Source organism: Cololabis saira, chromosome 5 (assembly GCF_033807715.1).
Source record: "Cololabis saira isolate AMF1-May2022 chromosome 5, fColSai1.1, whole genome shotgun sequence".
Lineage (NCBI taxonomy): Eukaryota > Metazoa > Chordata > Actinopteri > Beloniformes > Belonidae > Cololabis > Cololabis saira.
The window spans coordinates 43365621-43392619 of record NC_084591.1 but is presented as its reverse complement, the minus strand read 5'-3'; the positions used below and the strand labels follow the sequence as shown (position 1 = coordinate 43392619).

General features: G+C 39.1%; 1 protein-coding gene across 3 annotated transcripts in view; it reads left to right on the top strand.

The window, feature by feature from the left end:
• cadps2 (Ca++-dependent secretion activator 2) overlaps positions 1-26999 on the top strand; it is a 290724-nt gene that overhangs the window by 91367 nt on the left and 172358 nt on the right. For all 3 annotated transcript variants that reach the window (XM_061722218.1, XM_061722219.1, XM_061722217.1), the window contains exons 4-11: positions 1670-1750; positions 2598-2831; positions 3046-3167; positions 11396-11507; positions 16274-16413; positions 20829-20895; positions 21585-21693; positions 23631-23831. In XM_061722218.1, the coding sequence (XP_061578202.1) occupies positions 1670-1750; positions 2598-2831; positions 3046-3167; positions 11396-11507; positions 16274-16413; positions 20829-20895; positions 21585-21693; positions 23631-23831 (1066 nt within the window). The remainder of the gene's footprint in view (positions 1-1669; positions 1751-2597; positions 2832-3045; positions 3168-11395; positions 11508-16273; positions 16414-20828; positions 20896-21584; positions 21694-23630; positions 23832-26999) is intronic.

The window sequence follows — 26999 nt, the reverse complement described above, 5'->3', positions numbered from 1 at the left end:
AGGAAATGTTAATGATAGTGATGATTTAAGGATAGAGAGAAAATTATATTATAACATGCATTCTTCGCTGTTTGCATAGATTGGTTTTTTACCCAGACCGAGTCGATCGGGATCTGAACTTTATGTTCAGTGGCGAGCCAGTTTGAATTGAGGATTGACTGTGGAGGAACCAGCAACGTGGTGTGGCCAGCCGCAGGATCCATCTGCAGAGCACAGCATCGTCGATTCCTTTTTCATTAACAGACAGATAAGACTAAAGGCTGAATTATGCTTCTGCGTCAAAATGGCACCGTGCCTACGGCGTGTGGTTTGGGTCGACGCAGACGACACGCCGTCACCTGCGCCGTCACTGACGTGCACCTCCCGAAAATTGTAACTACGCGTCGAGGCGACGCAGACCACACGCAGACGGAGAGGGCTGTGATTGGTTCGCTTGGAAGCGAAGCATTTCCGGTTTCCGGTTTGAAGCAGTAGTGAACTTCCAGGGCTCTTTTCTTCGTTTATATGTGATTTTTTTTGTTTTGGTTTTTTGCACAATAGTTGTCCTTATCTCTTTTGATTCACTGTGACTGGAAAAAGTCGGATAAACCATTCAGAAAAAGATCGCTAACTAGCGGCCGCGGGGGGTACTGCACCGCGACCAAATGGAGTGACGGAGAAGTCCGAAGGGTTCAGCACGGCGTCACGGCTGCGGCGTGTGCTCTGCGTTGGTGTGACGCAGAACCATATTTCAGCCTTAACACTCAAAATCTACCCGGGTAGTTCGAACACAGACATCAAAGAACACACACTCATACACAAGAAGACCTTTGCTTCTTTCCCTAAAGGAGCAGTACGCATTGGACATTGAACTCTTTATTTTGAAGGAACCTCTATTTTATTTTATTTATTTTTATGGGCCCATTTATTGTGCATTTGTGCACACTAGGAAGCCGGCTTAGGTAGGCAGGGTTTGTAAACTCATCTTTATTATTTTGTGAACAATACATTGAATTCAAACCATTCCGTTGTGTGTGTGTGTGTGTGTGTGTGTGTGTGTGTGTGTGTGTGTGTGTGTGTGTGTGTGTGTGTGTGTGTGTGTGTGTGTGTGTGTGTGTGTGTGTGTGTGTGTGTGTGTGTGTGTGTGTGTGTGTGTGTGTGTGTGTGTGTGTGTGTGTGTGTGTGAGTGTGTGGTAATTCTGCTGACACAGGTTTTCAGGCTCTTCAGTCGTTCCTAGACCTTACTGATACTGGTTCAATGAATATCATCTATATACTTACCTTTGGTAACCGTTACACAGGCTGTACAAGATTTTATATTCACATCAGTATAGTTTTTATTGAGCAACATGAAGTAGAAATAAGGCAAGACATGTAGCTTTGACTTCAACAATAAATATTGAGCTGCTGACGAGAGAAAACAAACAAGACTGAACTTCTTTTATCTGTAACTGACCAATATGTTTTTTCTGTGCTCTGATGACATTGCTGAACTCGGATCCTCTCCGACTGTGTCGCTAATTACTGTCATTTCCTACCTCCCGCAGGCAATAAAAGATAAATCCATCCCCACTGAGAGAGACCTCTACTTTTCCCCCTTTCAACTTTTCTGTTTGATCAGTCTATTGATTCTGCCGGTCTCTGAATGGTTGACTGATGAAATCTCGGTTGTCTCATTTTCTTTTTGTAGCTGGATAATGTGGATGAACAAGCTGCTCAGATTCGCAGAGAGCTGGATGGCAGGTTACAGCTGGCTGAAAAGATTTCAAGGGTGAGACATATTTTTATTTTAGTTTTCTTAGTCTATGATGAAACTCAAAGCCAAACAACCCCTTACGTTGTTCACAATTTAAGAAAACAAAAGAATACCGGTAATTATGAACTATTAGAACCCAAACATACCAGCCCACATTATAAAGCTAAATTATTAGCTAAATTATTTTAAGGATGTTTTTTTTTTTTAAGGACCAGTGAATGAATCAGTAAATGATCCTCATTTCTGCAGCTCTGTGGACAACAGTATTGGTTCTGGTTTATTCTGTTATTGTGAGTCCAAAATCACTTTCATGTTATGCCCGAATTTTGAATTTCCATCTCTCCGAAAAAATGGTAAATTAAGAAAATTGCCTTTCCTCTGAAAAGCTCAAATCTTGATACCTGGTACCATGGTCAAAAATGCTGAATTAAAAAATAAGTCCTGCAGGTTTTCATGTGACCTCCTCTGTAAAACCTATTCTAGCCTAAAAACTTTGATTTGAAGGAGATATTAAAAGCTGAATAACAACGTATCTGACAAACTCCTTGTGACTCCCTTCACAGTTCGAATGATGTGCTATGTGAAGTAGTTAGCCTTCAATAACACACATTATTTTGAGGACTTGAATATTTCTCCATCAATGTAAAAGCATTTTTTTTTTTAATTTAGGCTTTTCCAAGTGTCAAAGGTCTCGACCAACAAAATCTATTCTACAATCCACCAGTTGAGAATCACTGGTCTAAGCGGAAACATCTTGAAACACTGAAGATCAACTGTTTGTTGTTCATTTCAGTGTGGTGGTCATTAACATGTGGACGTGAAGGAAACTCTTCTCCTAATGAACAATTACTGTGTGCTGCAGGAAAGAAGATACCCAAAGTTTGTTTCTGCTGACATGGAGGTTCTTTATGTGGAAGAGCTGCGTTCCTCCGTCAACCTGCTGATGGCCAACTTGGAAAGTCTGCCGGTGTCCAAAGGAGGTCCAGACTTCAAACAGAAGCTTAAACGCTCCTCCATGAACAACTCTTTCCTGGACATCGGGGACGAGGGAGACATCCTGTCCAAATCAGACGTTGTGCTGACCTTCACTCTCGAGGTCTGTTCCTAAGCGTTCATGTCAGTTTTGCAGGTGACATCGTGACCAAATAGATTCTCTAAGTGATAACAACTAACAGCTGAATTTCAAGTGTCAGGTTCTTCTGCTTTGTCCCCTTTTTAAGGAATAAGTGAAAATAGTTTAATAAATGACAGTAAAAATATCTCACAAAGTTATTAATGTAAAGAGGGATTATGTTGTCTGCGGTTTACAGATTGTAATTGTGGAGGTCCAAGGACTTAAATCAGTGGCTGCACACCGAATTGTTTACTGCACTATGGAGGTGGAAGGAGGAGAAAAACTGCAGACTGACCAAGCGGAAGCTTCTCGACCACAGTGAGTTCATGACTGTGCCCTGTTTTATTGATGTCATGTTTTCTCATATTTTTGGACTTCACTGTATCGTCACTGAGTGTAGCCAACTACGGAAGAGTATTAGGGCTAAGACAAAAAAATATTGGAAATTACGAGAATAAAGTCATAATGTTGTGAGAATAAAGTCGTAATATTATGAGAATAAAGTCAATAAAGTCGTAATATTACGAGAATAAAGTCGTAATATTACAAGAATAAAGTCGTAATATTACGAGAATAAAGTCGTAATGTTGTGAGAATAAAGTCGTAATATTACGAGAATAAAGTCATAATATTATGAGAATAAAGTCGTAATGTTGCGAGAATAAAATCGTAATTTTATGAGAACATACTATCATTGTATATTCCGACTTTATTCTCGCAACATTATGACTTTTATTCTCGTAATGTTACGACTTTATTCTCATATTATTATGACTTTATTCTCGTAATTTCCCTTTTTTTTGTCTTAGTTTTGCCCTTATACTCCGTCGTAGCCAACAGACAAAACCTTAGAAATGTACTCATGCCAACCTTGATATGTGAGTGAGGGATTTTTCACTGTAATTTCTCTTTTTGAACATCCAACTGTGAGTGTGGAAAGTGGCGTACGCACGTTTTTTGTGCCAAACTCTTTGTACAATGAGGCCCCTGGTGAGCAAGACCCGGGCACTTCCAGCTGAAGGAGCCGCAGCACTTTTATTAACTGTACTGATTAATGTTGTAACGCTACACTCGTTCGTACTAAGGATGTCCCGATACCATTTTTTTCACACCGAGTACGAGTATTTAAATTTGTGTACTCGCCGATACCGAGTACCGATCCGATACTTCTACCACAAAAATAACTAGGCTAAAAATGCAATGAAAAATGCAATGAATTGGAAGACAGGTTTTATTTGCAACAGAAATTCAATTTTAAACAAAACTGTTACTTTTCTTTTATCCCTTTTATCCGCGTATGCGTCAATCTCATGACATCACTGAGTGATTCTTTGGGAAAAATGTTTGTTTTTGCACGTTTTGTCACATTTACACAGACTCAAACACACACAGTTTCTATGAATTCAGTAGCTTGTTCTAGTTCTGCCTGGTTAAAAAAGAAAAGTACAAAGGCTTGAAATTTTGTGCTACTTGTGCTTAATGTTTTTTTTTTATTATTTTATTATTTTATTATTTATTAAAGTACTTGAATTTACTTTAAGATTAATTTAATTTAATTTAGCTATTCTTTATTTTTTATTTATTTTATTGATTTAATTTGCCTGAAGATGATTATTTTGTACTTCAGACTTTACTCAACAGTTACTCAGTACTTGAGTAGTTTTTTCACCTACTTTTTTACTTTTACTCTAAAAATAAAAATATCCCCACGGTAAGTCATAATTATGACATAAAAAGTCATCATTTCGACTTTTTATCTCATAATTATGACTTATCGTGGGGATATTTTTATTTTTAAGGCTAAGTTTTCATCTTAGCCGTAGATGTCGGATTCGCCAAGTAGCACAATTCAGACACGCGTGTTCAACCTGCACAACAGTTACAATGTGCAACGACATGTAGGCTATTTAACACAATCAGACACGGCGGTCAAACAGTAACAAACAATATATGAAATGCCATATATTCAGCATTATGACAATGTTATCAGAAATAATTAATATTATGACAGCTTATCCAATGATGGTTTCATCCAGTGGTGAGCAGAGAATCATAACAAAACATATTTCCATCTGGGGTGTGGGGTAGCGCATTGAACGACCCAAAATGCAAAAACTTTCATTTTAAAACTTTTTCAAATCCGAACTATTTCCGAACCATCAGCTGGTTCTTCATCGCCGCAAACCTTTCAATCAAAAAGCACTATGCACCCCAGCATCCACTGATCCCGCTCTGTCAATCTGCGTGGCCTCCCACTTTGTGGCTGTGTTGCTGTCGTTCCCAAACACTTCTGTGTACATTTGACTGTGAAATATTTATGAGCAAGGAAATTTCACGACTCCATTTGTCCTATCACAGTCCGATGCTGGAATTCACTGAGCTCCTGACGGCAACCCAGTCTTTTTAAAAATTTGGATCCTGTTCCCATTCAGTTGATGGGACGGATATTCATAGCAATTCATTTGTAAATTTTGGATAATATTTTACAGTGACTAGAAATTTTAGTTAATTCTGAAATCAACAGTGAAAGGTTGAGGTTGGGTTCTTTGCTATTTATTTTTGCCTAAACAGATGGTTTGATCTGAAGGGATTCTAGAAATTGATTTCCTCCAATGTCATACTTCCGTACAAGGTCAGAGAAAGAAACCAGAATGTTGTTTTCATAGATATCTTTAAAGTGCATGATGTCCTTAGTGATCCATGGTGAGAGATTTAATGGTTTCTTGTTTATCAGGAATTCCGGGTTATTCCAAATGGGAGTGTGTTTATTTGGTGAGACTGTGCTGTTGACCATTTAGTGAAAAGACCTCCAGTGACTATTATTGGGTTTTTATGCAGGGGTGTTATAGAACGGCTTATGAATAGCAAAACTCCGATACTAATTTCTCTACCAAATAACTGTTCTAACTCTATCCAAGAAATTGGAGTTTATGTGCAAGAAAGTAATGAAGAAAGTTTGGGGCTTCCACACCGCCATTTAATTTTTGTTTTTCAAATAATAGTGTGAGTTCATTGAGTCTAAGGATTTGAACCAGGTGGGTGGAGGCTTGAAGGGGATCATTGTGAAAAGATAATTTGACATTGGAAATATGGTCATTTTTACTGTGGCAATTCTACCAGCAAAATGTATTGGTAAATTAATCCAACTTTTTAGGTTTCCTTCTATTGTTTTTTTTTTTTAAAGTGAAGTGTGTGCCCGAGGTTGTTAGGGGTGAAAAACAATGGTGAGTCACACTTTGAAGTGGACATTGGCTGTCAATGTGTTTGGGCGTGTTTAGCAACACTGGTTGACTCCCATTGTAGCTGGACAGGCTTGGGAAGGAACGGTTAGTAGAAGAGAAGAGAGGTGAAAATGGAGGAGCATGTGGAAGTTGTGGGTCCAGTCCATGGGGAATTTACATTTCTAAAACGCCCTGATGGCACCATTGATAAAGGTAGACTGATATGTGTTCTTTGTGGAAAGGAATTGGCTTACCAGCTAAAGTTTAGCCTACCAAATAAACGCAAAGCACCCGGTCGCAAGCTCAGCTACACCTAACGTTAGAAGCAAAATCCTAACTGCGAGGTATGAGGGTGGAAGCATCTTGTTGCAGGGCTGCTTTGTTGTAACAAGGACTAATCCACTTCATACATATATGAAGGAAAATCTTATGTTAAAGATTTTTTTCTTTGCCTTTTTTTTTAGCCTAAGCATACTTAGCATACAAAATGAGTTGCAAAGTGTTGTTAGAACAAGAAAGTGAAGGTAATGGAGAGACCATAGCAAACATAGGCCTCCTGTATAAATTTGTTGGTAGAACTAATCATTGATGAAGAAGAAGAAGGTCCACATCTTACAGACCTGAGTAAATGGTGAACTGAGATCCTACTAATTACCATTGAGGTTTCAGTAATGGTGGCCTGTTGCTACTGTAGGTTTTTTAACAGTCACTACTTCATTTTCACAGTTGAAGAAAGTACATTACATTACATTTAGCCGACACTTATATCCAAAGCGACACACAATCCAACAATCAAGCTACACTGAAATTGTAGATCACAATGTAGGTGTAGATCAGGGGTCGGCAACCCGCGGCTCTAGAGCCACATGCGGCTCTTTAGCGCCGCCCTAGTGGCTCCTGGAGCTTTTTCAAAAATGTTTGACTTTTTTTTTCCTTTTTTTCTTCCTTTTTCCTTTCCTTTTTAATCTCGACATATCGACTTTTTTCTCGACATTTCGACTTTTTTCTCAACATTTCAACTTTTTTCTCTGCATTTTGACTTTTTTCTCAAAATGTTGACTATTTCCTCGACATTTCGACTTTTTTCTCAACATTTCGACTTTTTTCTCAACATTTCGCCTTTCGCCATTTGCCTTCATTCTAAGACTTTTCATTTTTTGCGGCTCCAGACATATTTGTTTTTTGTGTTTTTGGTCCAATATGGCTCTTTCAACATTTTGGGTTGCCGACCCCTGGTGTGGATAAAAGCAGTATTCAAATAAGTGCCACTAAGATGACATTCAAGTCCTCAGGAACTGAAGGAAGAGCACAGTTCATGACAAAAGGTGATTTTCGAAGAGGACCGTTATCAACTCCTTGTCGAACGTAGAGAGGGACGACTCTGCTCTGATCTGTTACCAGTGGCCACAAGGCCACTGGTAGCCACAGCCAGAAGGCCAGTGGTAACATGTTCCAACTATGAGGAATAACAAGGGACAGTCTGGACTGATATCTCCCTTTGTGATGCTAGGACAAGGCCATTCTGTGTTCTAAGGACTAGGCCTGCTTTTCAGAGTTGTAAAAATGAATTATATTCAATAAGTTTAGATCCTGCTAATTGAAATAAATGAACCCCAGTTAAACAGCCCTTTGAAATAATAAGTCTGTTTTATCTGGTCATTTATTCTTCTCCACAATCCTCTTTCTAAGCAAAATGCTGATGTTTCAGCTGATTAGCACTGAAGACTGAACACATCGGTGATCTGTTGGATGTCTTTCGGGCAGCAGGGGTCTGCACAGTAATGAGACTGCCCTTTCAAATGTTCCAACTGCTAATGGAGTTTTATTTCTTTTTCTCTCTCATGTGTAGCTCTCCACCTGCCAAAATCACATAACGGTGACAATTAAATGAGCTCAAAGTAAGCCGGCGACCTTGCTGGTCGACAGGTTTTTTTCTTCGCAGCTCATGACCTTCTCTGCAATTAGCCTGCAGTGCCCTCTGTCTCTCACTTTTAGTAATAAATAACCACTTCAAATATTATATTTCATATTCCTATACAGAGAGCCTGTTATGATTATGTTATGATTGCACTGACCTCCAGTTGCTTTGTTCTGATATATAAAGTGGTGCAAACCTTGCCATGCTGAAACTCATTTTGCATCATCAAGGTCCATGAAGTTGTAGCATAAATCTTTAATCACGATGACATTATCGTTAGAAGAAAGAAATGTCATCTGTTCTTGACTTGCTGCCCATTACAATATAAGTCCTCTCCTGATGATTATAATGCTTCCAATCCATACAATTTATTCTGCATATAATGTAAATGTACTTGCAGATACTGAATATGAGGCCTGAAGCAAAAGGATATGGTTTAATTAAGTTTACTCTCAATGTTAGTGTCAAGTTTCTTGTTGTTCATGTTTCAAGTCCAGCCGGGAGTCGTACATTCACTCAGGCCACTCCTACTCATACGCTGCACACATGTGCTCACACTTGAGCAGGTGCTGCTGCACACAACCACAAATTCATATGGGTAAGTAATTACCATAAGCTCAGTATTCGAGATACATTTTTTATTTAAATTACATTAACAAAAAACTAAGCCACCAGTCCAGTGCTTTTCTCTCTCCCACTCATCAAAAGGTTCACAGCAGGACTCCCGTATTTAATATTTACCTGGGGGTAAAAAAAAAAAAAAAAATGCAAAAAACATGTCTGACCAATGGGGAAGCATCCGCCCACTCTGGGATGTTTGTGTCAAAATGATTCAATAAAAAAAAATACTTTTTCACTTCAATCAAAAACAAGAAATCACTACAAATCGAAAAAAATATTTTCAAATGTTCAAATGCATTTTTTTGAGTCTCAAATATTTGTTTACATTCAAACACTTTTTTTCTTTGATTGAAATCATTTTCTTTGATTGAAGTGATTTCTTTTTTAATTGAAAATATATTTTTTGATTGAAGCAATCTTTTTTTTGATTGAATAATTAAGACACAAATCTACCTCCATACACTGTGCGGTGAAAGCTCACACACTTTCTTGACTAGTTAGTTACCTCAACCTTCCAATTTTTTATAACAAATCAGAGGGAGGACATTTCAAGCTGGGAGAAAATTGGTATATATTTCTAACCTTTCCCGCTTTGTAGGCATCAGTTATGGGCAGAAATATGTGCCACTAGAAACTGAATTTGAAAAATTTATATTTGAATTTGAATTCGAATTTGAACGGCAAGATATAAATCTACACTTTTTACACAGAATGGAGAAAACACAATAGGTTTCGAAATATCTATCTCCCATTGGTCGTTTATATCGTTGAAAGAAAATAGGTTGTATTAGGCTACGTGAAAAGGAGTTTGTGTATCTGCACTCGATTGCTGTTCCTGCGGAAGACCCGGATGTCTGGCACAGTAAAATTGAAATTGAATTGCAAGAACTGAATTTGAATTGTGAGAACTGAATGTAGATTCAGTTTTTCAATGCAATAATTCAAATTAAACAATACAAATTCAAATTATGTGATTCAGATTCAGTTTTTTGATGAAATTCTTCAAGTTGAGCAATTCAAATTCAAATATAAATTATTCAAATTCAGTTTCTAGTGGCACATATTTCTGCCCATAATCAGTTATCTTAATTTTCAAATCCCTACCCAGTTGTCCAATGGAACCCCTGATGTTTCATTTCACCACGGGCATAAAGAGTTGTGCACTTGATCAGCCGACATTTCTACCAGAAGTTCTTGAGCCAATTAAAAAGATCACATGTTAACCCTTAAAAGCTTTGAAATGACCAAATGCATTTAGACAGGAAATGATTTGCTTTCTTATATAAATTCACCATACAGATTGGTGTACCTGTTTGTATTGGATACAAAAAGGAAAAGCCCAGCATAAAATAACAAAGAATAAAAACAAAAGAATGTTTACCCTAAGAATAACGTGTTTGAATGGATGGATGTGGCTTGTAGTGTAAAACGGTTTTGAGAGGAGAACAAGACTAGAAAAGCATAGCGTAAATGTGGTTTTACCATGATGGAAACGGCATTGTATTTACTGTACACTCCAAACATCTGTACATTAACCTGAAGAGCCACTGCCAAAATATTCAGGCATGTTAAATGTCATATTTTATGTGGAGATTTTAGTTTAGATGGCATATCACATGCACTGTTGCTTGGACAGAGCTGCCTGTATCGGTTTTGTTCTTCAGTTGTGCACATGCCATTGGTTCATAAAATAAACACACTTTTCTGTGGAGTGTTGCCTTGGAAACTGAATGTAGACCTCAGCTTTGCTTCTTGCCCTGAACATGTTTAAAGGGTTTATCTGTCATCTGTTATCTACACACATGCATGCACTCTTAAAATGACTGTTGTGCCATGAAAGATGCAGGCATGCAATTGAGACTCTTAGCATGTCACCAAGCCCCAGTGCAGTGGTTTTCATGGATACCAAAAAGTATTCATAAGACTGACAATATTTAGGAATTGATTTTCCTCAATAGAATTTTATAGTACACTAAAGGGAGGTTCAAACCACATAATGATATTAAATGTGGCTCTCTTGTTGCCTATATGTTGTGTTTGTGTATGATAATGGCAAAAATGCTCCACAGCTGAATCAGCTTTTCACTGGCTAAAGTATCAGTCCTCACCAGGACCTGGTTCAAGTTGGTTGGAAAGGGATAAAAAATGTCTCCACAATATGACACATTAATCTTAAGGGTACTGTAGTTGCATATAGTATACTTTTGTCATTATGTCTCTTAAAAGACACCGCAAAAACTCAAAATCTTACCAGGAATATTTGTCTTATTTATAGTTAAAATGTTTCATTTTTAGTCAAAAAATCTCATTACAATTAAAACAAGACTCATTACCAGAAAAATAACTTATTTGACCATTTTCATCTGTTTCAAGTAAATTTTCACTTGAAATAAGTAGAAAAATCTGCCAGTGGGACAAGATTTATCTTCTCGTTACAAGCAAAAAAATCTTGTTCCACATTTTTCTACTTATTTTAAGTGAAAATCTACTTGAAACAGGTGAAAAATGCTGTTTTTTCCAGTGATGAGTCTTGTTTTAAGTGTAATGAGATTTTTTTTTACTAAAAATGAGACATTTTAACTAGAAATAAGACAAATGTTCTTGTTAATATTTTTGAGTTTTTGCAGTGTAGTTCTGGATGTCAAGCCATCTTTATTTGGACTTATTTGGACCTTCCTGTTGTCAATAGTTCTGGGTTTCAAATTTAAAAAGGAAATGAATCCAATGGATTCTTTTACGATGCAATGTATAGTCCGAGACAGACAAGGTTTCATTTTGCCTTTCAGGTGGGGGACTCAGGGGGACTTCATCACCACACACCCGCTCCCTTTAGTCAAAGTAAAACTCTTTACAGAAAGCACAGGCGTCTTGGCTTTGGAGGACAAGGAGCTGGGCAGGGTGAGTGCACCCATGCACACTCACACATCCATGACACACATCATCTAATCACTCTGAATGCAAAACTCACTGAAACATAAAATATGTTGCCTGTCTCACTGATAATCTGAGGGGTCAGTGAACGTGATCAAGCCGTCAAAATGTATTCTTACCCAGACAGTGTCTTAATGCATGAATAATCACATCCTGCTTTGTGTCCTTTGATTGAGTGCTTTAATAAACAGCAAACCACACGTGACTAAAGTGAATGTACCAGAGAACCCCAGCAGTTAGATGTAGATACACACACAGATTGCCAAAAAGTTCCTTTATAACATACTGCTAAAAAGCACCTAAAGACAGATGAATCGATACAAACTAGACAAACACACTTAAAAACACTTGAGTTTCCCGAAGAGCACTTTTGATGCCTGTTTTCCTTGTACTGTAAGGTAAGATGTTACAAAACGGCCAACGAACAGACCTATCCTAATTAGTATTACTTTGCATTCAATCTCATCAAATCTGTTCAAACATCCTAATTAGGGCCCGAGCACTGACAGTGCGAAGGCCCTATAGACGAATCCGGCGACCGGTTTGTGTGCGCTGCCATCTTGCGGCGGCGCCATTGCTGCGGTGGCAGGTGTCAATCTGCCACCGCAGCGCTGTTATTGTAACCTGACGCTCTACAGCATCATTATAGCTGGATTGATGATGTTAGACAGTGGCCTTCCATAAATAATGAAGGTATCTTAAATTAATGCTGATGTTAATTTATAAATAATGATTTGTTTGAGCGATAAGCAGGAAAGAATAGAGGAATAGGGAGATAAGGGAGTGTATGATTAAACACTGTAATATAGCTCTCTCCACCTCCTCTCCTTACGAGGCACATCTGCACAATTAAATATTACCTGTTTATGTTTTGTTTTATTTTAGGTATCCAAGAATATTTTATTGATCGCCTGGCGTCCGATGACGAAAAAAAAACGCAATTACAGGTCTCTAATTGAAGGGCAGAACTATCTCAGCTCCCGATGATACAGAATACATACATACATAACCCCAATCTGCAGATAAAACTAGTTTGTTGAGGAAAAAATATCAACTCTATTTGTAGCTGCAGAAGAAAAAAATAATCTCACGAGGAAAAGAAAAATATTGCTCACGCCATCGGAGCCTCTTCAGCATAAAAAAAAAGAAAAGAGAAGTAAGAGTAATAAAAAAGATGTAGGCTACTGTATGTTGTTATATTATACTAATTTATTGAAACACATGGCGAGTCAAACATTTACCAAAGCAGCTGCCAAACACTAAACAAGGTAGTAAGACGTGGGTTGTGCAGAACTGCGGCAGTAAATCCTCATCGGAGCTCCATTCTTTAGTAGTGATTTCATATGAACCCAAACCGTTAATAATCATTATTTTCTCCATATACCGCTCCCTGGCTTCCTTGTTTAAGGTATCCAGGTAAATTCCAGCTCCTTTCCAGCAGTTTAACATCTTTTTTTTGCGTTCCGTCTGTTCACTTGGTGAAACAGAAAAGTAGTTTTGAAAGTCCCTCCCGTCTTCATTCACTATCAAAACAAATGCACGTGACGGGACAGGAGTGTTCCGATGATACAAACACATTAAGAGAGCCTGGCAGGGAGCGGAGTAATAGATCCATACGTATATATGTCTATGGGCTGGAGCGGAGGAGCGGAGCCGCCACCGCAGTAATGGCGGCCGCTCGACTTCCGGGTTTCGCCGGATTCGTCTATTGTATCTGTAGGAATTGGTTGTTTTTTTTTCCTCCTTTTTCTGACGAAATGAAGGCCTTTTTCACCAAAGTCACAAAATTTTGCACGCAAGCCAGGCCTGGTGAAAAATTTGATATTTAATGGTTTGCATTAATGGGCGTGGCCTAATGGCTCAACAGCGCCCCCTAGAAAACTTTGTGCCTCAAGCCCCACAATACGGTTTGACCTACATGCACGAAAATCGGTACACACCTGTATCATGTCGCAACTTAAAGAAAAGTCTCTTGGAGCCATGGCCGAAACCAAATAGGAAGTCGGCCATTTTGAATTAATCGTGTAATTTTGCCGCAATTTATGCCACTTCTTCAGCCATTAATACGGCCCGAACCGTAACGTGCACCCAGGTGTGTTATACATCAAAATGTGCATCTCGATCCTGCGACTATGCTCATTACTTTTCTCAGTCAAAAGCGTCACCGTGCCGACGATAGACGCCAAAAAGCGCAACGAAACACATTCTCTTTACAATCTGAGTGACGATGCTCTGTCAGGTCTTTATTTACAGCTTAGAAGTCTGTACAGTGCTAAGTTGCAAAAGTGATGCCACCTGGCCATTGGCTGTGTTGGGTGTTAATCAAATGTCACTGAGTCTAATACACACATTTGTTGCTGTGCATAATTTTTACATTATGTGGTACAAAAAAATGACATATTGACATAAACTCTGTAAAACCGATGAGACTTCAGGATCGTCAAGTGGTTTTCTTTGGAGCTGAAAGGTTCAGATGTCCGAGCTCTGGTTGCTGTGGAACTAATACTCAATGGCCATTCATCTGTTTGTGAGGTTTAGATACAAATGCTCAGAAGTCTGGTTACATTTCAGTCAAAAAGATGACAACAGGGAACTTGCAGTACTTGCCAAGTGAATATCTCGTCAAAGGGTTAGGGTTGCAGATTTGCAAAATGGACAGCTTAATTGTATTTGACTAGTATTTGTTACTATGCTGACAGCTTAGCAGCAAAGTACATTTCTCACATGTTAGAGACATATGAACTAACCTGGACTCTGACAACCTGCTGCGTCCAGAATCAGGACTAAACAAGGTTAAGCTGTTTCAGTTTTCTGCTCCGAAAATCTGAAACAGTCTTACAGAAGATGTGAAACAGGCCGCAGCTCTAACAATGTCCAATTCCAGGCTAAAAACAGTTCTATTTAGCTGTGAGTATAACAAACTGAAAGGACTTTATCTGCACTCTTCCTTTTGTGATTGAATTAATTATTTAAGGATCTTTTTGTCATGTAAAACAAACTATTAAATGCTCTCTATTACATTCTTTCCAACTAGGTGAATAACTGGACTGAAACTAGAAACTAAGTTACCAAGAAAAAAACTTGAGATTCAGATTTCGCTAGATTTAATTAAACAATTGCATGCAAAAGGGTCAGGACATACATGCAGAATGACAAAGACACAAAGGAAGTATACCGATTTTAAGGCATAAAGGATAATTAATTCTTATGATACGAGCAGACAAAAACATCAGGTCAGTGTTAATCTTTTTTTAAGCAGACTACCAGTCTGTACACTCAGTTGGGCCAAGGCTATATTTTGCTGCTTTCAGCAGTTTTGGTTTAATCAAGTGGCCAAGGCTAAATTCTCCATCACTTTTCCATCAATATTTATGTTTTTTTTTAAATTATTTTTATCTGCCTTCTTGTGATTGTATGTAGCTGTAGCACACTTTAAATTGCCCTGTGTATGAATTGTGCTCTACAAATTAACTTGCCTTGCCTCGCCTTGTCATTCCCAGCCAGTTTTCCGCCACCACTTAATTCAAACTTAAAGGGGACCTATTATGAAAAACAGGTTTTTTCTTGCTTTAACATATATAAAGTGGTCTCCCCTCAGCCTGTCAACTCAGAGAAGGAGGAAAGCAACCAGATTCTGCAGTGTCTGTACAGCCGCCCGAATGATCCATCCAGTGTGATGTGACTTCTACGAGCCGTTCAGATTCTGCGCATTTTCGTTACGTAACCAAAATACAAACCACACCCACAACTATAAAACCGTGTAACTGCATGAGAGCGTCCAACTATCGCATCGCACTGCGTGACATCGGACGCTCTCGGTCCATCTCCCTCCAGCAGCTGCCACTTTATTGAGGTTTTTGTAGTGAAATGAGGAGGAATCATAGAGATAACTTCTCATTTCAACTAACTGGATCAGCCGTTCCTCATCCGTGACCGTTTCCTACAGCGTTTTCAACCGGCTTTCAACGCGAGCGTCAGGAAGAAAATAGAAGCAGCAAGTCCGACAAATGTTCAGCTCAAAACGGCGCGCAGCACTGCGTCGCTGCGGCCAGTTAGGACAGTCCAATAGAAAATAAAGCAAATGGATGGATGGAATTGATTTTGTCGCTGACGCTCGCTCGCATCGCATAAAGCCTGAATTATGGTTCTGCGTTAAATTGACGCGTCGCCGCGTACCCTACGCTGTAGGCTCTGCGTTGGTGTAACGCGGAACCATAAATCAGCCTTAACTCCGCCGGCCGGAGCTTCCGCCATTTTTTCGTAGCGGTGTATCGCGTCATTCAGGCAGCCAATCAGCACAGTCCCTCATTATCATAGCCCCGCCCACTCAGAATCCCACATAGATAATGAGGTTAGAAACGGTAAAGATAAAGACATGACCCAGAGGCTGAATTTATTATTTATAAGCTTGTTTTTGAGACATTAAAGGCCTGTTAGAAAATAGACATTAAATGTGATAATAGGTCCCCTTTAACTTTTATTTATTTTTTTTATTTACTAGGCCATAAATGAAAAGCGAGTCCTCATCTCTTATCACCTTGATGTAGGAACAATCAAGTCAGTGGTGGTGTGCACCTTCGAGCAGAGCTCCCAGCAGGCCACCAACTGGATACTTTGGAAAGCTTGTCGAGCTCAGAGATTGCTAATGCAGTAGCTGGCTCTGCAGATGAATTTGAGTTTTGAAATAGGAGGTTTAGGAAGTGAACTTTTATTTTTCATTGATTATCCTTCAGGTGGTCCTAAGCCCCACCACCAGTGGACCGAAGCAGGCAGAGCTCCATCGGATGGTTGTCCCTAAGAACAGCCAGGACACAGATCTGAGGATCAAGCTGGCTGTGCGCATGGACAAACCTGCCAACATGAAGCACAGCGGGTGAGTACGAGGTTCATTCCTCTTTTTAATTGATTTTTTTGCGTCTGGATTGTATGACCCATGGAGAAGTGAAAGAATTGGGAGAGAGAAAATAATAAGAAACAAGGTTTTGCAGCTCATATGGTACACAACATGTGTTTCTTCTTAAACAGAAATTATAACGGTGATTATGAATTGAATGTAAATATATTGAAGGAATAGGGCACAACTCTATTTAATATAATGTTTTGTTTTTCCATGATGACATTTGTAATACTTGACGATGCTGAAAGAAATGACTGGCTAGAAAAAGGCCAAAATCAGACCAACATTGCCACCTCCTGGTTAAATAAGACAACCAGACTTTTGCCAGGTGTGGGCTGATTTGAAATCACTTCTGTGAAAATCTGACACATACAGTAGATTCCTCTTTATTGTGAGCTGATGAGTCTCTGTGAAGCCAGCATGCACATTTCCAAAGTATTCCAATTAGAGAGGCACTACTCCAAATTATTTTAGGGTTTTTACATATTTTACATCTGATTGCACACAATCCTTTAAGAAAATATACAGAACTCTTCATCTTTTCCACTAGTTAAAGGTATTCTCCCTGATCCGGAAGAGCTAGCAAGAATTTTGAAAGAGGCACCTCTAAGCCCCGCCCATTCGGTCCGAATGATACGGATTGGTCCAGGTCCAGGAAGGGAAAGAACCGCCCCCAGACGCCCCCCCCCCGCCCTGTCCCATGCGCGCACTCGCTTTTCTTAACATTAAAAGAGCACTTAGTTCCTGCTGTGAATTATTCTCTATTTTCTTTTTTTTTTAAGAGAGCAAGAGAGATAAAGTGAAATGTCCATACATTGATTCAGTTCCATGAACCCCTTTAACTTGGATAAATAATATTCATGTTAATTTTGTTTGTATGGGAGGTGGATTCCATGCTGTTGATTCAGAGTAGAAATTGTTCCAACAACCGCAGTTCTTCGTGGTGGCCAGCAGATGGCAGCAAATCTTTGTTTTCAAAGCTGCTGCCATTCTTGGAGAAGAAACTGCTGTACTTACAAGAGAACTTTTATCATTTAAGTCACAGCTGGAGCCTGGAGCCTCTAGTGTTTACAGATTTCTCTTGATTTAATCAGCAAATACAAACTTTGTGTTTTTCTTGTTTTTCTTTTGTTATTTCTGTTTACTGTACTTTTTTTTGGTTTGGTTCCCAGTTGTATCTTTTTTCTGCCTTCCAGTTTTTTGCTGTACAACTCCAGGCAAGACTAGTGAATTATAACTCGAGGGGAATATTCATTTTTCTGTCAAATCTTGGAAATGAAAAACATTTATGGCACAATTCGTATTTCAACAGCTTACTAAAATATACCAAAAGATAAATAGTTTTGGCAATCGACGTTCAGGTCAAAGATGGAAAATGAAGGAAAAAGAACATCAACAACAACTATAATAACAGCCAACAGCACTTACAGAAGAAACACATGTCCAGGTCTAAATACTGCAAATTAACCTGCCGTTTACAGAGAGTTTACTGGATCTTTATAGTTGCGCACAGTTAGACGTCAAACTGTCGGGACACAAAACTCAAAGCAATAAGAAATTAAAAATACAACAAAAATAATGTTTGTCACCAAAGTATCAGTGTCATTGTGAAATAGACGGATAGGGAACATAAGATTTACACGCAGGGAAGCCCAACATAAACCTTTCATGAATACTGTATGTAAGATAACAGTGTAAAGGGAAAAGACAGACTGCAGATGGGGAGTGGATCTGCAATTTCACTTTCAACTTTTATTTATTTATTTTTTAGTTATGTTTTAGCAGCAGTTAGATAAAGTATTTTTTTTTCATTATTGTATTTCTTTCTTTACTTTTTTCACCACCCCCCCATTTAAAAAAAACTAGAATGAATATCTTCTGGAGTGGTGTTTCCACATCTTTAGCCAGGGATAGAACGTCAGCACTGAACACGATGATATTCCTCACGTCCTTCAAGTCAAACGAGAGATACTGAAGTGAAGAAGTATGGAGAAGAAAGAAACAAACTGAGCTTCTCTATGCTGCTTCTGTTCTTGACCTGATCTTCCCCAACTTTTGTTGAAGGGAACATACATGTATAACTGCAAACAGAATCCTGCAGGAAGAGGCTGAACATGTTATTTTCACGATTGTCCACTAGGGGTCAGAGTGGGTTTCTGTCTGCGTGCGATCAGCTCCACTTCCGTCTTTATTGCTTAATATATAGTTTATTATTTTCAGAGTTCAGTTCTGAATTTGTTTGATCCATGCAGTTAAATATATTAATGCATTTTGAATATGAATACATTTTGATGAAAGTGTAAAATTTAAATAAATAAAAATGTAAACTCCTGGACCGTCTGCAGGTTAGAGAACTTAGTAGGTGGCTGAGGCAGGGACATATTTTAGGGTCATATTTTCTTGAAATACGTAAGCATTTTCTCTGCAAACACAAATCATTTTACTCCAAAAACTGTTTAAAAGAAAAAAAAAATATTATTTGTTAGATGTTCTGTTTTAATTTTTGCTGTTATTTTACCTGAACAGTGGACACAACGGTAGCCTGCAGTCGTTTTCAAATTGTATACATTTTTATAATGTGTCTAAATATTTATGCATGAATCCTTTTAAATTATTTTAATGAAGTGATTAGTATACTAGTTTCCACAAATGGACAGTCTGACAATTTGCACTTTGTTTTTATCATAATTATTTTATTGATCTTACCGTCACAGATTTGAATGAAAGTCTGTAATTGTTTTGTTTTGCTGTTGCTCAAAAACAAATGAGCATTCCTAAAATGTTGCTAGTTATTGCTCTCTAGTGATATCTGTTTATTTCATTTTATTTAATTGTTTTGCATGAAGATAATAACTGAACGAAACAGGAGACGAACAGGAAATACTTTTCAGATAAATGTGCTGAAAAACACTGAAATAGTGGAAGTCTGATAATGAACAGTAAAAGTAGATATACAGATTTACAGTACCGGAAGGACAGTGAAAGTTTGAGGCCTCTACAGTTCTTCGGTAAAATTAATCATTTAAAAATGTCAAGTCCTTAAAAGGTGGATTTTTTCCCTCCTTTTATACGGATAATTAAAAAGTGTTAGTTGTTCAGATTGTGTTTGCAGCCTAATCAAATGATTTTATTAGTACAGTCTATCTAGTCAAATAAATAACTGAGCGATTAATTGAATGAATAAAATAGTATAAAAAATAGTAAAAAATAAAATAAATAAATAATAACAAAAAATAATAATAATAAAAAATAAATTAATAATAAAATAAAAAAAATTGTATTTTTTATTTTGTGTGAATAAAACAAGTCCTGCATCTCGTCTGTATCTCTGTCAGCGGCTTCTGGGGCGTTGACACGTGTAGCTGTCTAGATGGATGCTGGAAACTGCAGGAAGGGCAATAGGCCCAATAATTGTCACAAGTGGCTGGTGAGCGCTGTCACATGTTCTCAGAGTCGAGCTGAGTGGGTCAGTCTCCTTCCAGACGCGCAGCAACCTTAACGGAAGACCTCTCCCTTAATGGCGGCCGGCAAGGCTGAAGAAAAGTCTGTCAATCGATTGATTTCCCATTCTTCCGCTTGCCTCTATTCTACGCTTCAGGGAGGGTGTGGAGCAGCCAGGAATGCTGCTCATTCTTTCATTTTCCTCTTACAGCTCTCTGTGTTTTGGTTCCAGTCTTTTCTTCTCGTCACTGTAAGACATTTAATCCAGAGGACTAACCCATCATCATCATGGGTGACGTTTATTGTAGTGTTTACCTAAAAAGGCTTCAAGGTCAATTCTAACACCAGATGAGTTTTGTTGTTAAAATGTTTCTTTTTCCCCAAATGATCCTCATCTGTGAGTAAATAGAGACTGTAACTACAATTACACTGCAAAAACTCAAAATCTTAACAAGAACATTTGTCTTATTTCTAGTTAAAATGTCTAATTTTTTGTAAAAAAAAAATCTAATTACACTTAAAACAAGACTCATCACTGGAAAAAAAAAACAATTTTCACCTGTTTCAAGTAGATTTTCACTTAAATAAGTAGAAATATCTGCCAGTGGAACAAGATTTTTTTGCTTGTAATGAGAAGATAAATCTTGTTCCACTGGCAGATTTTTCTGCTTATTTCAAGTGAAAATTTACTTGAAAAAGGTGAAAATTGTCAAATAAAAAGTTATTTTTCTTGTAATGACTCTTGTTTTAAGTGTAATGAGATTTTTTGACTAAAAATGAGACATTTTAACTAGAAATAAGACAAATATTCCTGGTAAGATTTTGAGTTTTTGCAGTGTACCTTTGTAACTACAATTTCTACCTCAAAATAGTGATATATTTTCTATTTTCTAGGAACTGCCAGGTGTGAGATATTTCTTGAAGTGTGTCATGTGTCTCTTTGGATCCAGGTACCTGTACGCTCTGGGACAGAGAGTCTGGAAACGATGGAAAAGGAGATATTTTGTTCTTGTTCAGGTACGATGCGATGTATGATGATGATGTGATTAATCAGACCGTGTTCTCAGGAAGGGCATTGTGCGCCACAGACATGAAGGTATATGTTCTGGCTGCTTAACTGTCTTTCCTAAAACCTGTTTTTAAAGTTTTTTTTTTTTTTCTTTTCCTCGAGCTTCAATCTACATTTAAGCTTTTACTGATCACACAATCTCTGGTAGAATTCCTGCAGTCGATTGTATCAGTGTGTTCATTGATTACACAACATGGATTTCTAAATAGAATAGAGACTGTTTGACAAAATATGAATTACTGACCCATGCAGCTTAAAGCAACCAACAAAACTGGTGTTTTGTTCATTATTTTATTATCTTTCTAGGCCGTGTTATGTCACTGTGGGACATCCATATTTACATCAACACGTTTTTTTGTGGCTGCACATATTCATGTTGACACCTTTAACTGCACATACTTTCATGGTGCTACTGGATGAGATCTTATGTGAGCAGGTACAGTTGCCGTTGCTCCGGACGTTCACAACAGGCTGTACTTATGAGCAAATACCTGACTTGAATTCTCTCTGACATGTATCTTTCTGTCTGGAAACTGAACCACATGAAACATGAAGCTGAACCCCCTCTGGAGACTCTGTGCAGCTTCTGAAGTGTGTGCACGCCGTGCATTGATCAGTGTGTATCTTTGTCCTTCAGGTAAGCCAGTACACGTTTGCCATGTGCAGCTACAGGGAAAAGAAAGCTGAGCCTCAGGAGCTGATGCAGCTGGAGGGCTACACGGTGGACTACTGCGACTCTCAGCCAGGTAGATGTGCATATCAACACACACTGAACCTCACCTGGGAGTCTGCAAACCAGGGGCCGGATTCACAAAACATTCTTAAGAAAAAAAATCTTCTTAAGTGTCATTATTTTCTTAAGTTCAGTCTTAAGAAGAAAAGAGAAGAAGTCATCCATCCATCCATTATCTATACCCGCTATGCCCCCAGAAAAGAAGTCATATTCTCCAAAAAAGTATTTTCTCAACTTTCTTCTTAAAGGAGCTTGAGGCAGGATTTATGAAAAAAATTGGTATACGTTTTAAGTTTTCTAGTAATAATGTCAGATGAAGCGTTCCAAACCAAAAAGAATGAGCCCTCTAGTGTATCTCTCCGTTGCCTTGAACAGGCTGTGTGCTGCAAAATGTGCTGCAATTCGGACTCCGAATTTCCCGCTTCACTGTTGGCTGCAGTACCCCCGACGGCCGTCGTGGTGAAGGGTGGCGCTAATGAGTCTCATTTCTTAAAAGGAGCCTCATGCTCCTTTAAGTTTCTTCTTAAGAAAAACTTAAGAATAAATGGTATTCTTGAAATAAAAGTTCTCAAATTTGTTCTTGACTTTTTTCTTAACTTTAAGACAACCTTGTCCTGTCTTAAAATTTCTCTAATATCACCTTTTTCAACACATTTTAGACAAGTTTAGACTAGTAGGTCATAGTTTGAGGATATACTTTGTAATTAATTACACAAAGAGTCTGTTAACTGTTTGTTAGCGTGCTAGTTAATTATTAGAAATTTTCCCCAATAGTAATTTTTTTCGCACATTAATCTCATCCACCATAACCTTGAAAAGTTCCTGCATCTCTTTTTCTCCTTCTCCATGTTTAGTGAGTGACTGACGGTTAAAACGCAAACTACCTGTATAAATGTTTGTTGTTGTTGTGTTTGTTGGCACGTGCAATGCAATGACATATTTTAAGAAGTTCTTAAGTAGGAAAAATAAGAATAAAAATAAGAAATTCGTAAGAAATTACAGTTCTTAAGACGGTTCTTAAGAAAATATTGAGGAATTGCACTTAAGAACTTTCTTATGAACTTCTTAATTTTAGATCTTAAGACATTTCTTAAGATCGTTCTTAAGAACATATTGGTGAATCCGGCTACAGGTTATCTTATGCTCTTGTGCACAGCCTGCAAATCCTTTTGTAAGGGACACATGGTGCTGTTGAGAAACAACTGGTGGTCCTGTTTAGTGCACACATTAAGACCGAGGACTGCTGCAGTGCTGGTAATGTTGAAGTGTAACTTTGACAGCTTTGAAAAAGTGTCCAACAGTGTGCACAGCAAGCCCCCCCCTTACCACACTCAGATACCAAACATCTTCACTTTCTCCCTTTCACAAAAAAAGATGGCCTTTGTTGCCACAAATATGTCAAATTCTTACGGTAGGCATTTGTCAGCCCACGTCGTAAAATCTCGGCAGAAGAGTTTGTTATTAAATGTTGTTATGTTATGTTGTTTTATAGGGCAGTCAATACAATCATTGGAATTTCAAAAGTGGGTAATTGGAGAATATTAAACGACCTCTATGAGCTTTTTTTGTAATAATCGTAGACATTCGTCCACATTGAAAAAGTTTATCTGTTTCAGATAAACTTATAGCATCTTAGAGATGTTTTCTGTTATTTAATCAACAATGAAAATGGTAAGAGTTGATAAATAAGAAGCTGTTTCTTCTTCCACGTTCCACCCCATTGATATAAAGTCCCACAATATCAGACTAATAGAGTAGAACATCCTGAGCAAAGGTCCACATATACAGAATAAAAAAAAAAAGGAAGGGTTTGATCATTTTAAGGGTTAAGAATGAAAGAAGTCATCAAATGAAATGAGACACACATTAAATCATTATCAACGTATCAAGAAATGTGCAGAAATAGCTCCACCTTCATGTTCTTCCCTTCCTCCTCCTTGTTATCCGCAGGTCTGCAGGGCGGTCGGGTGTTCTTTAATGCGGTGAAGGAAGGAGACCTGGTGATGTTTGCTTGTGACGACGAGCAGGACAGAGCGCTGTGGGTGCAGGCGATGTACCGAGCCACCGGCCAGTCCTACAAACCCGTCCCACCGCTGCAGAACAAAACCGCCATCTCCAGAGGAGGGAACCAGAAACCAGCATCCCCTATCAGTAGGTTCTCATTCCCAGCAGGTCTATTTGAATGACTTGAAACTTGACAAATTGTACTGAAAGGAAAAACAGCAGATAAGAGATGAGGTGGAGTGTCCAGAGCTCTGCGGGGTGTTTTAAAGCAAATGTGAAAACAGACGCCTTAAAGGGGACCTATTATGAACAACAGGTTTTCTCTTGCTTTAACATATATAAAGTGGTCTCCCCTCAGCCTGCCAACTCAGACAAGGAGGAAAGCAACCAGATTCTGCAGTGTCTGTACAGCCGCCCGGATGATCCGTCCAGTGTGATGTGGATCTACGAGCCGTTCAGATTCTGCGCATTTTTGTTACGTAACCAAAATGCAAACCTCGCCCACAACTATAAAACCGTGTACCTGCATTAGCGTCCGACTATCGTAGCACTGCGTGACATCGGACGCTCTCTGTCCATCTCCCTCCAGCAGCTGCCACTTTATTGAGGTTTTTGTAGTGAAATGAGGAGGAATCATAGAGATAACTTCTCATTTCAACTAACTGGATCAGCCGTTCCTCATCCATGACTGTTTCCTACAGCGCTTTCAACCGGCTTTCAACGCGAGCGACAGGAATAGAATAGAAGCAGGGCGTCCGACAAATGTTTAGCTCAAAACGGCACTGCGCAGTTAGGACAGTCCAATAGAAAATAAAGCAAATGGATGGATGGAATTGATTTTGTCGCTGACGCTCGCTCGCATCGCATGCAGTTAGGACACGGTGTAAATAACTCCGCCGGCCGGAGCTTCCGCCTTTTTTTCGTAGCGGTGTATCGCGTCATTCAGGCAGCCAATCAGCACAGAGCCTCATTATCATAGCCCCGCCCACTCAGAATCCCACATAGATAATGAGGTTAGAGAATGGGATGATAAAGCAATGGCTCAGAGGCTGAATCTCTAATTTATTTAGCAAAAACAATCAAAAGCTTGTTTTTAAGACATCCAAGGCCTGTTTAAAATAGGGATTAGATGCCAAAATAGGTCCCCTTTAAGTAAAGAACTCACTGTAGCACTGTTCACTGGAGTTATAAGATAACCAGGACGGCCTCAAGAAGGGACTCGAGTGAGAAAAAAGACGAGCAGATCTAAAGAAGCCGAACATGAGGCACATGGGATATATTCCAAGATGCAGGAAGACATGGTATCAGATGAACTTTCACTACATCCGCAGAGGGTATACTGTACCTGCTTTCTTTGAAACTGAAGTCTTTTACTTTCACTTGTCATGTGGGACCTAAATCCCCTCTATAGTGACATCAATTATTCTAGTTTTCTTTGAATGCTTTCATAAATGCTCCAAGGTATTTCACGCTTTCTTATTTATAATATACATAAATGCATACACACACACGTAGATAAAGGAAATAATATGCCTTGCATTTACATTGTTCAGCTCGTGTAAAACACTTTCTTTGTCCGGGGAAAATAACTTCAAATCAAATCTCAAAACCTTAACCTCGGAGTTGTTCTGGGCTTGTTTGGAAACACTGGTTGGCGTGTTACAGTGCCTTCACAAGCACCATCTCTTGTTTACAACAACCTTTGTCAACACAGAATGAACACCAAACAGTTATTAAAGGGGACCTATTATGGCATCTAATGTCTTTTTTTTAAAGCTTTTTTTGCTAAATAAATTAGAAATTCAGCCTCTAAACCATGTCTTTATCATCTCATTCTCTAACCTCATTATCTATGAGGGATTCTGAGTGGGCGGGGCTATGATAATGAGGCCCTGTGCTGATTGGCTGCCTGAATGACGCGATACACCGCTACAGATAAATGATGGAAGCTCCGGCTGGCGGAGTTACACCGTGTCATAACTGCATGCGATGCGAGCGAGCGTCAGCGACAAAATCAATTCCATCCATCCATTTGCTTTATTTTCTATTGGACTGTCCTAACTGCGCAGTGCCGTTTTGAGCTAAACATTTGTCGGACGCCCTGCTTCTATTCTATTCCTGTCGCTCGCGTTGAAAGCCGGTTGAAAGCGCTGTAGGAAACAGTCATGGATGAGGAACGGCTGATCCAGTTAGTTGAAATGAGAAGTTATCTCTATGATTCCTCCTCATTTCACTACAAAAACCTCAATAAAGTGGCAGCTGCTGGAGGGAGATGGACAGAGAGACGATGTCACACAGTGCTACGATAGTCGGACGCTCTCATGCAGTTACACGGTTTTATAGTTGTGGGCGAGGTTTGCATTTTGGTTACGTAACGAAAATGAGCAGAATCTGAACGGCTCGTAGATCCACATCACACTGGATGCCTCATCAGGGCGGCTGTACAGACACTGCAGAATTTGGTTGCTTTCCTCCTTCTCTGAGTTGGCAGGCTGAGGGGAGACCACTTTATATATGTTAAAGCAAGAGAAAACCTGTTTTTCATAATAGGTCCCCTTTAAGTCTCTGGAGCGCTGCAGAGTACACTAAAGGGATGTTAAAACCACATGCAGTGATGCGTCTGTGGGCTCTGTTGCCCCCGGCCCCGGCCAGTACACGGTCCTGGTTCAAGGTGAGAGCGGTCCATGTATTTCACACAGACCTGGAGATGAGATAAAAGGATTACAGACGTCCAGGTCAGCAGTGGAGCCACGTCCCGTCGGTGTGTGTTGTTGAGAGGAGCTCGCGGGACGAGGGCTCTCACAGCTATCCCCTCCAGCTCGGTTCTGATTTGTTTGTTGACGCTCACACATGCGTCCGCACACAGCAGGAACCAGACTGAAGCGAGTCGGTGTTTGTTCTGGTCATCGTGCAGTGAGAGTAAACACTGCAGAAGAAAAGGTGATACCAACCGACATAAACAGATAAAGGAATGGGGGAGAGGGGGGGGGGGGTCACTGAATCATTCACTCATGCTACCTGCAACCTGCTTTCTTATTCTCTTCTTATCTTTTCATTCTCACATTTTTACCGCATACTCTCTTTTTTGTCATTTATTTCCTTTGTCACAGTTGTGTTCCTCTTATTTCTCTATTTGTCATTATTTTGTTTTACTTTATTTGTCCCCACTTCTAAACAGAAATTCCACACATTCTTTATTTTTATTTATTTTCTACTCTTCTTGTCCATCTTCTGCAAATGATGTCGTCTATTACCTGCATGTAGGAGAGATGATCTGAGTTCTGGCCTCCTGCCGGCCGGGACGTGGGGAGACGA